The sequence below is a fragment of the Cetorhinus maximus genome, chromosome 17 (assembly GCF_964194155.1).
Source record: "Cetorhinus maximus chromosome 17, sCetMax3.hap1.1, whole genome shotgun sequence".
NCBI classification, from domain to species: Eukaryota; Metazoa; Chordata; class Chondrichthyes; order Lamniformes; family Cetorhinidae; genus Cetorhinus; species Cetorhinus maximus.
In genome coordinates, this window is record NC_135895.1 from 94,349,466 (window position 1) to 94,361,815 (window position 12,350).

The 12,350-nt window shown below is 45.8% G+C and overlaps 1 protein-coding gene across 4 annotated transcripts in view; it reads left to right on the top strand.

The window, feature by feature from the left end:
- LOC144692594 (KN motif and ankyrin repeat domain-containing protein 4-like) overlaps positions 1–12,350 on the top strand; it is a 121,442-nt gene that overhangs the window by 87,373 nt on the left and 21,719 nt on the right. For all 4 annotated transcript variants that reach the window (XM_078561607.1, XM_078561606.1, XM_078561610.1 and 1 more), the window contains exons 4-5: positions 8,004–8,115; positions 8,225–8,434. In XM_078561607.1, coding sequence (XP_078417733.1) covers positions 8,004–8,115; positions 8,225–8,434 — 322 coding nt within the window. The remainder of the gene's footprint in view (positions 1–8,003; positions 8,116–8,224; positions 8,435–12,350) is intronic.

The window sequence follows — 12,350 nt, forward strand, 5'->3', positions numbered from 1 at the left end:
CTTACAGATTCCTCTTGATGCAATTGTGTAAAACCCTTTCACTTTAGACAGAGTTAAAATTGGACCATAACACTGTGAGAGTTTAAGGACAATGAAATACATGTTGGAAATATATTTAGAGCTTAGGAGAAATAGAATAGTTCAGAAGAGAAACAGCTATAGAATCATTCAATGGCAGTTTACTGGACTTGTAATACAGGGCAGGCTGTGTTAGCTAAGTCCTGCTAGAAGATGCCCTTGCTCATTGAGGTAGATCAATTATTTGCAGATTTCCCACTATTACTACATGGGATGTGGGGCCCTGATCATTTTATTTACATTGCACATGCCAAAAAGAAACATATAATGTAACGGACTACCCAGGCTCATAATAAGAGCTCAGTTTTGTCCACTTTAATTTGTTAAATGATGTATAGTGGTTTGATTCTCATCTATGTCAAACAGATTTATCCTTTGGTTCTAGCACTTTTCAGTTCAATTTGCACATCATCATATTGCTGCAGTTTCTTCATAACAATAAAAATGATGCAGGTAAAGCTCAGCTCCAATGGGTGGGGGGGATGATTTCCTCTGGCTTTCTCTGCAATGTCGTGTATTTAGGGGGAGAATTTTGTCCGGTTGCTATTTATTGAAAAATTATGAGTGTTTTAAAAGAACCCTTTTTTGGTTTTATTGGATAGAATAATCCAAGGAAATCGCTTCACAATCTACATTGAAATCTTCACCCATTGCTTGGCAGTGTATGGGTCTAATGGGGTTGCACAAAGCTAATGTTTGTTTCTCAAAGTAGAAAATATTCTATTCCATGTTGACATTCCTCCTATAAATGGTTGTAAGAACAGCAATAAACTAAAACACTTCAAGGAAGGAGGAATTCCTGCAAATTTTCTTTTCTTACAGATTCCTCTTGATGCAATTGTGTAAAAATGAACCACTCCTCCTTTGTGCTCTCTTCCCAACATGTTATTGCTCAATTGTTACACAGATCCACATTTTTTCAGCTGACTTACTATCGTTTTACTCCAAACATGCTCAACAATTATGTAAAGGCTGAACTCTCACAGAAGGTTGTCCAGATTCACTTTATTCATTGTTCAATTCTTACTCCAATCTTGAATAGGTTTCTGGCTCTCACATTGTTGCTTCCTTCCCACCAGCTGAAGAGGCGGCAAGGAACACGTAACACATCCCCACTGAGTCCGAGTGCCCCGCTGCCATTTCACACTCGAATGCGCGGTATATAGCTGCAGGCGGGACTTCCGCCCCTCACTCAGGAGGAAATCCCACCTTAGAGAGCTGCTAGCTAATCTGCGCACCAACATGACTGAGGCTAAGTCCTGGAACCGGAGGGAGAGGTAAGTTTAGAGGGGGTCCCAGGGTGAGAAGGTTAGGGAGACCTGGGGGAGCACAAAGGGGGCAGCCGGGGTGTTGGGGGAAAGGTCAGGTTCAAGGGAAGGAGGTCCAGCAGCCACTGGACCTTAAGTAGGGGGGGTGGTTGGTGGGGTTTGGGGGACGCCCACAGTCAGAAAGGGGCTTCTGATAGAGGCGACCCCACCCACCCCCACCCTGCACCCAAACAACCCTTGTTGATTGTCCTCCACATGAGCGGTAGTGGTGCCCTGAGCCCATATTCCCTTATTTCCCTTTCCTTCATCCAACAATCTGACCAATTAACCATTGACGGAGTCTCTGGGAGGACTTGTCCCAGATTTGCACTGAGTGCGGTAGCGGAGGTGAAAAAAGGCATTATATCCGCTGGCTGCAATGGCGGATTTTTTGAGCTGTATCATCCCCTTCCCCGCCTCATTAATTGCACAGTCACAGGAAACACGCTGGATCACTGGCGGTCAGCGTCCAATTTGCCCGCCACTCCGTGACCTCACCACTTCCTCACTCCAGGCGCCATAATTAAACTGCAGAAAGCCGCAAAATTCTCAATGCTTGCAGCCCAGGACTGCTCTGGTGAAGACATGGCCCCCAGAAGCCAAGAAGATTGCAGCCCCCCGATTCAGTGACGCGTCACTGGGACACCTTTTGGACACCATGGAGGCTCACCGAGATGTCCTCTACCCCAGCACTGGCCACAGGAGGCCCATCAGTCTCATCACTCCGGCTTGGGAGGCGATGGCAGAGCTGGTCAGTGCCAATGCTGCACACAAGAGGTTGGCCATCCAGTGCAGAAAAAAGATGAATGATCTCATCTGTGCCACCAGGGTATGGCAACCATCTCATCACTCTAAACTCACACACTCAAGTCCATCACGCATTCAATGGCATCTCACTCACTGGCAGCTCAGGGGACATCACCACTCACTCTCTCACACACCCTCACATCTTCATCTGGCGTCATCTCCTCTGGAGATCACCTCCACATCCTGTCCATGGCTCCACTCAGCTCACACTCGCCTGGCATCTTTCTCATTTGGCCTGGCATGCATCTTGCTCACACTATCTCCATCCGTCTTTTTGCAGGTTAAGATCGCGCATAATCAATGAGAGATCCCAGACCGGGGTTGACGTGCCGGACATCAAGGCTCTCACTCCGTCAGACAGTTGCGCGTTGGAGCTGGTCAGAGAGGGCGTGGACCATTCCGGTGGTGACAGTGAGGTCAGAGGCAAACATCCACATGTGGATCCTGCACCAGATCATCCCTCTCTCAATGTGACTCAGAGTCCACTGTTCTGTGTGTAACCCGGCTCCCAAGCACTAATAATCTCCACCTTCTCTTCTAGACATATCACACATCACCCTCAACCTTGACTCCAACCCCAGCACCAAGGGCATCTTGGATGAGGATCCCAAGCACAGCACCGTTGAAGATCCATCACGGACTCGCCCACACCCTCCACCAGTACAGCAACACACATCTCGGTGGGACCTAGATGTAGAGCAGCCTCAGGATCACAATCTGTTGAGCACAGCACACATTCTGTTCCACAGCAGGTGAGGGCAAGGACATCCGAGGTCACCAACACTTGGAGGACTGCTGGAGGCAAGGAATCTGCTGAGTCTGAGTCAGATGATGAGCCTCTGGTCTCGGGTCCTCAATCAGTTATTGGAGCTGCAAAAACAATCGTGGGAACATCAGGAAGGGATGTCTGGTGCATTGCTCATATTGCAAGGGACGATGGAGGAGACTGCCACCTTCAGGCTGAGGTGATAGCACCGGCATGCTGACGCACCGAGCTCAACGCTGGTAGGATGGCAGTTGCCATGGAGACCTTGGTCCAGGACATCAGTGCTGCACTGTTGCACAGGCTGAACTCCTTCGCTGATACCATGGTTGGCCCTCAACAGTGTCAATGCGAAAGGGGTGAGGGCCAGCTCGATCTCACTCCAGCTTTCCCTCCTCCTCAATCAGGGGCCCTCAGGCAACCAGGTGGAGACAGCTCGACACCCTGAGGCCATCCACTCAATTGACTCCAGGAATGTCCGGCTGATCCAAATCCCCTTTTCCTGTGACCCCACACCTGCAGCTCCACAGGCCGCAGAGGGTGCACCTGACCCACAGAAGGATACTCAAAGCAGGTTGGGGCCCTCCAGGTCTTGGCCCTCCAGAGGGCACCCACCAAAGTCATCACCGACAGGGTGCAGCAGTCAGCAGGCTGCCTCCACCTCCGCTGTGGATGTCGGGTCAGGACCAAGACGTAGTGGCAGGGTTAGGAAGGTTAAGAAGATGTAGTTGCACAGCTGGGCACAGGTGTTAATCACTTGTACATAATGTTCACTATTGTAAATAAACTCCCAAGAATATCTCCTTGGCAAGTGTTTGAATCACTCAGATGTGAAACCTTGGTTCCTGCACAAGATAAAAGCAGGTGTCTCAGTCCAAGGCCACTTCTCTGCGCAGTGTGTAACCTTCAGACCAAGTGATGGCCTGGCTTCACACTCTCTGGACACATTTCTGATGCCTGCACCTCGATGGGGCTGACCATTGCTGCCAGAATGTCGTGGGCAGGCATCACAGAGTTCCATCATTCTCTCTGGGTGCTCTCAGCACCTTTGAGGTGGGGCTGGCCCCCATCTCTTCAGCATCTGTGACCGGTGATGCTGTGCTCCTGAAGGGGGCAGGTGCATTTAAAGTTTCACAGCTGCATCTCCTCGATATGACCCTGATCACAGAGTGCAAGCGAGCTGCCCTCAGCCAGACAGGAGTCTGACATTCACAGAGGCTATGTGAATGAAGATCTATGGAGTGCCCTCACTGCATGTCGTCAACATCCTCCTGGAATCTAGTGACTATTAGGGCCTCCACTGCATCTCCATGACATGAGCCTGAGCACTGAGGGTATGTGTGCTGCCATCAGCCAAACAGGAGTCTGACGTTCACAGATGCAAGATGAGGATGTCAGGACTGTTCTCATTGCATCTCATCATCATCTCTCACGAATCTTGCAGCTATTAGGGCCTCAGGGGTGTGCCTGCCTCATCTGGCCAGTGCCAGCATCCTTGTCTTCGAGGACCTCATCACCCTTGTCCCCATCGACATCCTCCTCATCGGAGGAGACATGCAGCTCTTCTATCTCCCCCTCAGCCAGCTCCTCCCCCCATTGCAGCACCAGGTTGTGGAGCCCACAGCAAGCGACGATGATGCGTGACACCCTCGTTGGACTATATTGTATTGCTCCACCAGACCTGTTGAGGCACCAGAACCTCATTTTCAAAATGCCTATCCTTTGCTCCACAAAAATCCGGGTCTCAGCATGAGCCTCGTTATACCATCGCTCTATTGCAGTCTGATCCTGACCGAAATGCACCAAGTTCTGTGCCTTCGTAAAGATGGTATCTGTGACCTCCTGGGTGCACTTGTGTGTGGTGGCTTGTGAGATCCCACACAGATCACCTGGGGAGCCCTGGAAGGAAACAGACATTAAAATTGAGTGCCACAGTCACTTTCACGGCCACTGGCAGTGGATGCCCTCCAGGTCCACGTGGTGCTAAACCTGCAGCAGGTGGCACATGTGACTGACCAGTTCCCTAGACATGTGTAGTCTTTGGCAACACTGGTTCTCAGTCATCTGCAGGAATGAGAAGAGCCGCCTATAGACCCTGAGTCTGGCGAGACACCTCCGAGTGACGGCTTGCTGTGGATCTTCAGCTGCACGCACAGGAAGCCCTGCTCCATCTTCATTTTGAGGGTGGTGCTCCTCCCATTGGTGAGCCAGGCACCTCTGTCGCACTCTTCCCCTTCTTCTCTGCTCACTGTCAGCCATGAGGCATATCACTAAATCACCAGGCTCCATGATCCTGATGTTCTCCTCCTGCAGGATCAAAGAGAGAGACGCGTGGGTTAGCATCTGTGTCCTAAGAAGCTCCCTTGGTTAAGTCTCAAGGCCCTTTATGCATGCCAGAGAGTGCTGGTCACCTCTTGGATGGCCAGTGTGTATTGCGCTAGTGAGAGTTTGATGGCATATTCATGCTTTTGCTAGCTTGAGCGGGCAGAAATGCGTTGCTTGAGTGGGCAGAAATGCTTCAGAGGCCCGACTCCAAGCAGGTCAATGGAGCTGCTGCTGAACAGTCTCAGCTGTGGATGAATGCTCACTTTTGACAAGCTTTTCCAAGTGTGTGGCAATTTCCCTCACCCTCTCCCCCCACCCCCGGCATGCTCTTATGTACTTCTGTCAGTCTCTGCTGCCTTGCCCCCCCCCACCCCAAGCCACACCCACACTGGAGCCCTTGCCCTGCTAGCCGGGAAAAAGCAACTTGCCTGTGCCGCCCCCCCCACCCCCGAATGCACAGTGTCTCTTCCTGATGTCCTGCGGGCAATGCTCATGAGCACTACGCAAGGTTATGTGCACTCACCTCTGAGATGCCCTCAAAGTTCAGCTCGCCAGGTGCACACCTTTTCAAAGCAGCCGTAAATCACTCTGTTCTGAAGTCACGCCAACGTGGGAGGTTAATTTGACATGGGAGGATGATTCCAGTGAGCAGGCACAATGATGGGATGCAAATGGATTAAAATTAAGTTCCCAACATTGAATGGCGGGAAATGCGGCCCGCCATTGATGGGTGGTGTGGACAATCGCAAACTGGTTTCACAGCAGAGTAAAACCGATTTTTGTCTTTCTCACCATAGTGTCTGCCCATGCCTGCCATGATGCCCACTGTCAATCAGAGCGGTTTTCATCACTAATTCCAACCATGCATTCCACATGTAAATATGTTTCTCATGCTCCCTGTAATAAATCTCTTGCATTTAATGGTGTATCTAGGTTCTCTTGCTCTAGATCCTTCAGTCAGTAAAAACATTCTGCTTCTATGCACACTGTCCCATCTCCTCATATTTTAAACACCTCTGTCAAACCACTCATAATTATTCTTGCAATGAAAACGGCTTAATTTCTGATGTTGATGAGATAACAAGGCAATCTTTTTGCCATGTGTAAGGATCCTAGATGAAATTAATTTAGGTGATTAAGTGTGCTCCTAATAACCTTGGGCATCATTGTCACTTAAAGTAGCATCTTATTCAGAGAATCTGCAAGAGTTGGTACAGTCGCCGAGCTTTTTCTTCTGAGTTTGAGCCTCCTAAGGCACCTTGTTGAGGTGGAAGCTTTACAATGGAACTGCCTGTGTTAATCCTGAGCAGAGTATTTTTGACATTGCCTCTGGAGCTCCAGTTTTAACTTGGGGCCTGGAGTCATGTGGGTGGTTGACCACAAACTGTCTGACCTTCTGCCATGGGACCTAGGAGATTTTTTCATACCAAACCTCATCTATATAGATCCCATGGATCTCTCACCTGAACCCACTGGAAAGCCTTAACTGCCCAGTGGACATGAGCAGGATTTCAAATGGGCCACTGCTGGCCACCCAGAGGAACAGACCCGGGCAACTGGCACAGTGGTTGAATGGAGGATTGTAAGGGACACGCGGTTAAGAAGGGAAGCCCTGGATTGGCACGATTCATAGTTTCCTCGGGGGGCGGGGCCAGAGGATCATTGCTGTTCTTCCTGGCCTTTAAGGATGCTGAAAAATGTAACTTCCTCTTCTCTGTCCTCCTTCTGGGGCAATTCCTCCTGTCGTCAGGATTCACTGCACAGGCCTCGGTTGAAACTGAAGTCCGATCCCAATGAGATCATCAGAGTCTTTATTTGAGGAAAAATCTCTATCTCACCTGTCCAGAACAGCAGGTTGTGATCACAACCAGCAGGATTAGTGCTAGTAAGTCAGCGTTTTAACTGGTTTGCTTACTGTTAGGCAGGCAGGTTTAACATTGGCCTCTCTGACATGGGAAAATATTCCATTCCACCACTGGGTTTTGAGAAGCTAACTAGGAAAACATTACCTGAAGCTATTGAATCGAGGATAGTAATCAGATTATATGTAGACAATTGGCCAACATAAAATATCATTGGGAGGATCTTGTAGCAAAATCCTCACCCGCAACAATATCTTGGTAGCATGGGCGATTTCCTTTGTTTCTTCCTAGTAGTGTTAAGTCCAAGATTTAAATCCTCAACTGCCACCTTAGGGGAGATCAGTTAATTCTACACAGACTTGAGATTGAACATGGAATCTCTTAAAGCTGGTATCATTCTTTCAGCATAATTAAACTTATGGATTGAACTATATAAAATCATATCCTTTAACACATTACAAGTTTAGTTGGGTCTAGGAGTGGCAGAGGAGTGGGGTGAGGGGTAGAGGAGAATGGAGGAGAAACGAGGGAGTAGAGTACAGAAATGTCCAAGTTGCTAGCTACAATTCTGTAATTCAGAAATATACGAACTCGCGCTGCTCAATTGAAAACCTTTTCATCCAGTTGTTTACTCACTGAAGTGGCTTTTAATTATTGACTTTACAGAAGCTGAAAACGTACATCATGTGGAGCCATTATCGTCAACTTCTGAAACTTTGGCTTTCAAAACTAGCCTCCAACAGGAAATATGTAGTAGCAATGCAGGTCTAACTCTCCTCCTTGAGACTAAATAAGATGATTTGTAAAATGTAACAAGAGCTATTGCCAGGTATATTTCTCTCTCTTTCTTTTAACCTACAGTTGCCTTTCAGTCTGTGACCCTTAAATCTATTATGAAAAAGAAGGATGGAAATTTCAAATCAAGTGGTCTCCCAGCCAAAAAAAGTCTTCACTTCATTGGTGTAAATGGCGGGTGAGCATCAAATAAAGTTTTACAGTCACACGAGATCTTCAATGTGTACAATTTTTGTTTTATATTTGAGTGATGGTGTTTCCAATGGTTCTTTCAACATATATTTTAGCTATGAGAGCACGTCAAGTGAAGATTCCACCTCATCAGAAGGAAGCTCAGACAGTGATTTGGAAAAGGAACGTGTCAATGCAGGAAATGGAACCCAACTTACTGACAACAAAGCAGAAACGTCCGAGGACACAGAGAAAACAGGACCTGAGGAGATCCAGCCAACAGGAATTAATGCTACAGTCAATGCTATGGAGCACCACAGTAAAAGGTATATCACTTGTTGCAGCACTTGGTGTGATCACATTGCTAAAAACAATCAAATGCAAGAGAGTGGATGTTACAGAGAGAACACTGGGGAGATGTCCCACTTTGGTGCTCCTGAGACATGCTAAGAGTGACTATCAAGATATTTTGTACCCTCAGCCTGTGATCTTCCAATCATTAATTCTAGCGATCAGCAAATCACAGGCTGCGGATGTGCTGTTACCCAATCTTCACCCTGAACACATTTTTGCTCAGGTGCAGAGGAGAAGTAGCTAACTTCATTGGCCTGCTGACCAACTCCTGGGAGAAGTTCAAAAGTCAGAGGAAATGCTCTCCTGCTTGCTGGAGAGATGAGGAGAAAAAGGATAAAGAAACAGATGGGAAGTGAGTCAGGTTTTAAACTGAAAACTCTGAGGTACTGTGGGACTGGACCTGGAAGTTGGGGTGCAATTGGTCAGCTTATATCATGAGAAGTTGTCTAGAAAAAGGGTGTGTACTGAAACCCGCAAAACAAACTAAACCACCCACAAAAAGAACAAGGTGTGCAGTTCACTATTAATTCCTTGTTTTTATTTAAAAGTAAACATTGACTAAAGGAAGTAAGGTTTCTTTACAACTGATGTTACTCTCTATATTTACTCTTGCTTTATTCATTCATGGGATGTAGGTGTCACTGACCAGGTATTTATTGCCCATTCCTAATTGCCCTTGAGAAGGTGGTGGTGAACTGCCTTCTTGAACCACTGCAGTCCATGTAGTGTCGATATACCCACTTGCTCTCAGTAAACTAAAACAACCCAACAATTCAGATCAAATCTTATTTCATTATCTTCAGTCTGCCTATTTAAATTGCAGAAACACTTGAGGGCGCTTTTGAAAGACGTAATATCTGGTTAAGATCACAAGAGGCTGCTCTTGTTTACATGCCCGGGTTACACTATTGTGTAATCAGGTATTGGCCAATACGGATTCACCCCTGAACATAAGAATTTCAGGCCACTTATAGAAATGCTGAGCAAATTTTGGTATGGTCCTTATGTAGCTCCTTGGCTGCTCCACCAGATCTCTCATTTCCCCTTTCCCAGTTTAGTAATGCTTGAAAATTTGATGAAGCATCATTGCATTTCTGAATCCAGGTAATTTATGTAGATCGGAGGTGGTGACTGTAATTGCATCTGTTCCTGAAGATGACTGCTCCTTGGGACAGCTACCTGCTCCTAATTGCAAATTCAACATTAGCAACCATCCAATAAGTAATTTAAAGTCATACATTACATCAATTATTAACTATATGAGAAGGATTATCAGTGAAGCCAAACCAGTGATTAACTACTAGCCAGAGAGGAGTCAGTGATGAACTCAAATACATGGAGCATCAGGGATAAACTGAGAAGTGGGAGAGAGTATGTATTAACAATAAACCATCTCCCCCAAAAGGCTCTAGATACTGGATCAATTGACATTTTCAAGAATGAGATCAATAGATTTTTGTTAGGTAATGTTATTAAGAGGTAGAGAGCAGAGAAAGATAAATAGATTGACGTACAGATCAACCAAGATCTTATGGAATATTAACAGGCTTGAGGGACTGAAAGGCCAACTCCTGTTCCCATATACAACCTCTCTCTTACTGTTTGACTTCTGATCTTGGTTTATTTCCTTTATTATTCTATTGGCCCTTACTCTGTTTTTCTATTTATCTGGCTGGCGTTCCTTTTTTCTTCTTATGTGTGCTTCTATTTTCCCTTTGTTCATTGGGCTGGGATATCATGGGTGACAGGTAGTCAATAGTGAGAAGGGATCCAGCCGTGGCCAACAGGCTCACTGCTAAAAGACCTCAGGCTCGCAGAAGATGAGAGTGGACAGATCGATTGGTCTGCTGTTCCCTTTGTAACATGCGGTGAAATAAAAGCCAATATCACTGTGCAAGTCACAAAACTGTATCATCCCATCATTGTCATCCTCCTGGGGCAATCTTGCTCAAGATATGTATAATTTGCCTTGGAACAAAGTATTTCCTTGTTTCACTTTAAATTAAGAGGAGGCTTTATATATTTTAATCAATCAAATAGGTCCGCTTTGCTGAATATAATGAACAACAAGTAATTTTGGCCGACAGAAAGGTGATGTAATCATACAAAATGGTTATTTTTGTCAGGACATGATACACTGTACATTAGAGCTTTTCATCCATTGTCCATTATAAATATGTTTGTCTGAATACAAGTGACTTCTATGGATCTCCTGACAGAGATGTCTTTGCAAAGGTAAACACTACAATGCTGGAAATCTGAAATATAAACATCAAAATGCTAGAAATACTCAGCAGATCTGCCAGCATCTGTAGCAAGAGAAACAGTTAACATTTTATGTTGGTGACCTTTAATCAGGGCTGGAAAAGTTAGCCATGTAACAGTTAACATAAGATCATAAGACTAGGTTATTTGACCCTTCAAGCATTCTCTGGCATTTAGTAAGATTTTGACTGATCTTCTACCTCAGTTTCACCTTCCCAAATTATCTCCACAGCCCTTAGTACCCCAAATCTATTGAACGCTGCCTTGAGTGCTCTCAACAACTGAGCATCTGCAGCTTATTGGAGTGGAGAATTCCAAAGATTCACACTTTTTGAGTGAAGAAATTTCTCTTCATCTGAGTTCGAAATGGTTTATCTCTTATTCTGAGATTGAACCCCATTTTCTAGATTCCCAACCCGGGGAAAACATTTTCTCCACACCCACCCTGTCAAGTCCCTTAAGCATTTTATGTGTTTCAATTAGATCATCTCTTACTCTTCTAAATTCCCAGGGAACAATCGCTCAATCTCTCCTCAGCTCAGGAACTAGTTTAGTGAATCTTTATTGCACTCTGTCGAGGGAAAATGTGTCCTTCCTTAGTTAAGGGGACTAAAACTGGACACAGTACTCCAGGTGTGACCTTTGCCAATGCCTTGTGCAATTGTAGTAAGACTTCTTTAGTCTTATTCTTTCATAACAAAAGTTAACATACCTTTTTTTGCCTTCCCAATTGGTTGCTGTACCTGCATGTCAACTTTCTGTGATTCATGTACGAGGACTACCAGGTTCCTGTAAATGCAAACATTTCCCAGCCTTTCACCATTCAAAACAAATTCTGCTTTTTTTATTTTTCCTACCAAAGTGGATAATTCCACATTGTATTTCATCTGCAATGTTCTCCCCAACTCCCTCAACCTACCTATCGTCTCTGCAGCCACTTTGCATCCTTCTGGTCTTTTCTGTGCCGTAATGTCTTTATAACTCAATGACCAGGATTTTTGGGTCATCAGGCAGGTGCAGCGGGCAGGCCCGGGAGGCCAGGAAACGGTCCGCCGCATGTGATCAGCCCCCGACCGCAATTTCACGCTGGCTGGAAACAATTATTCGGGATAGAATTAGTGCCACATGGAAAAATATGGGTTGATAAGGAAGAGCCAGCATGGATTTCTAAAAGGGAAATTGTGTTTTACTAACTTGCTGGAGTTTTTTGAAGAGGTAACAGAAATGTCGATGAGGGTAATGCTGTTGATGTGGTGTACATGGACTTTGAAAAGGCATTTGACGCAGTGCCACACAACAGACTTGCAAGAAAAGTTATTGCTCATGGAATAAAATGCAACAGGGATACAAAATTGGCTGAAAAATAGGAAGCAGAGAGCAATGGTCAATGGATATTTTTTGGGCTGGAGGAAGGTTTGTAGCGGAGGGGTTGGTATTGAGACCCTTGCTTTTCCTGATATATATTAACAACCTCAATCTTGGTGCGTAGGGGTCAATTTCAAAGTTTGCGGATGATATGAAGCTTGGGAGTGTTGTAAACTACGAGGAGGACAGTGTAGAACTTCAGAAGGACATAGACAAGTTTGTCGAGTGGGTAGATAGGTGGCAGCTGAAGTTCAGTGT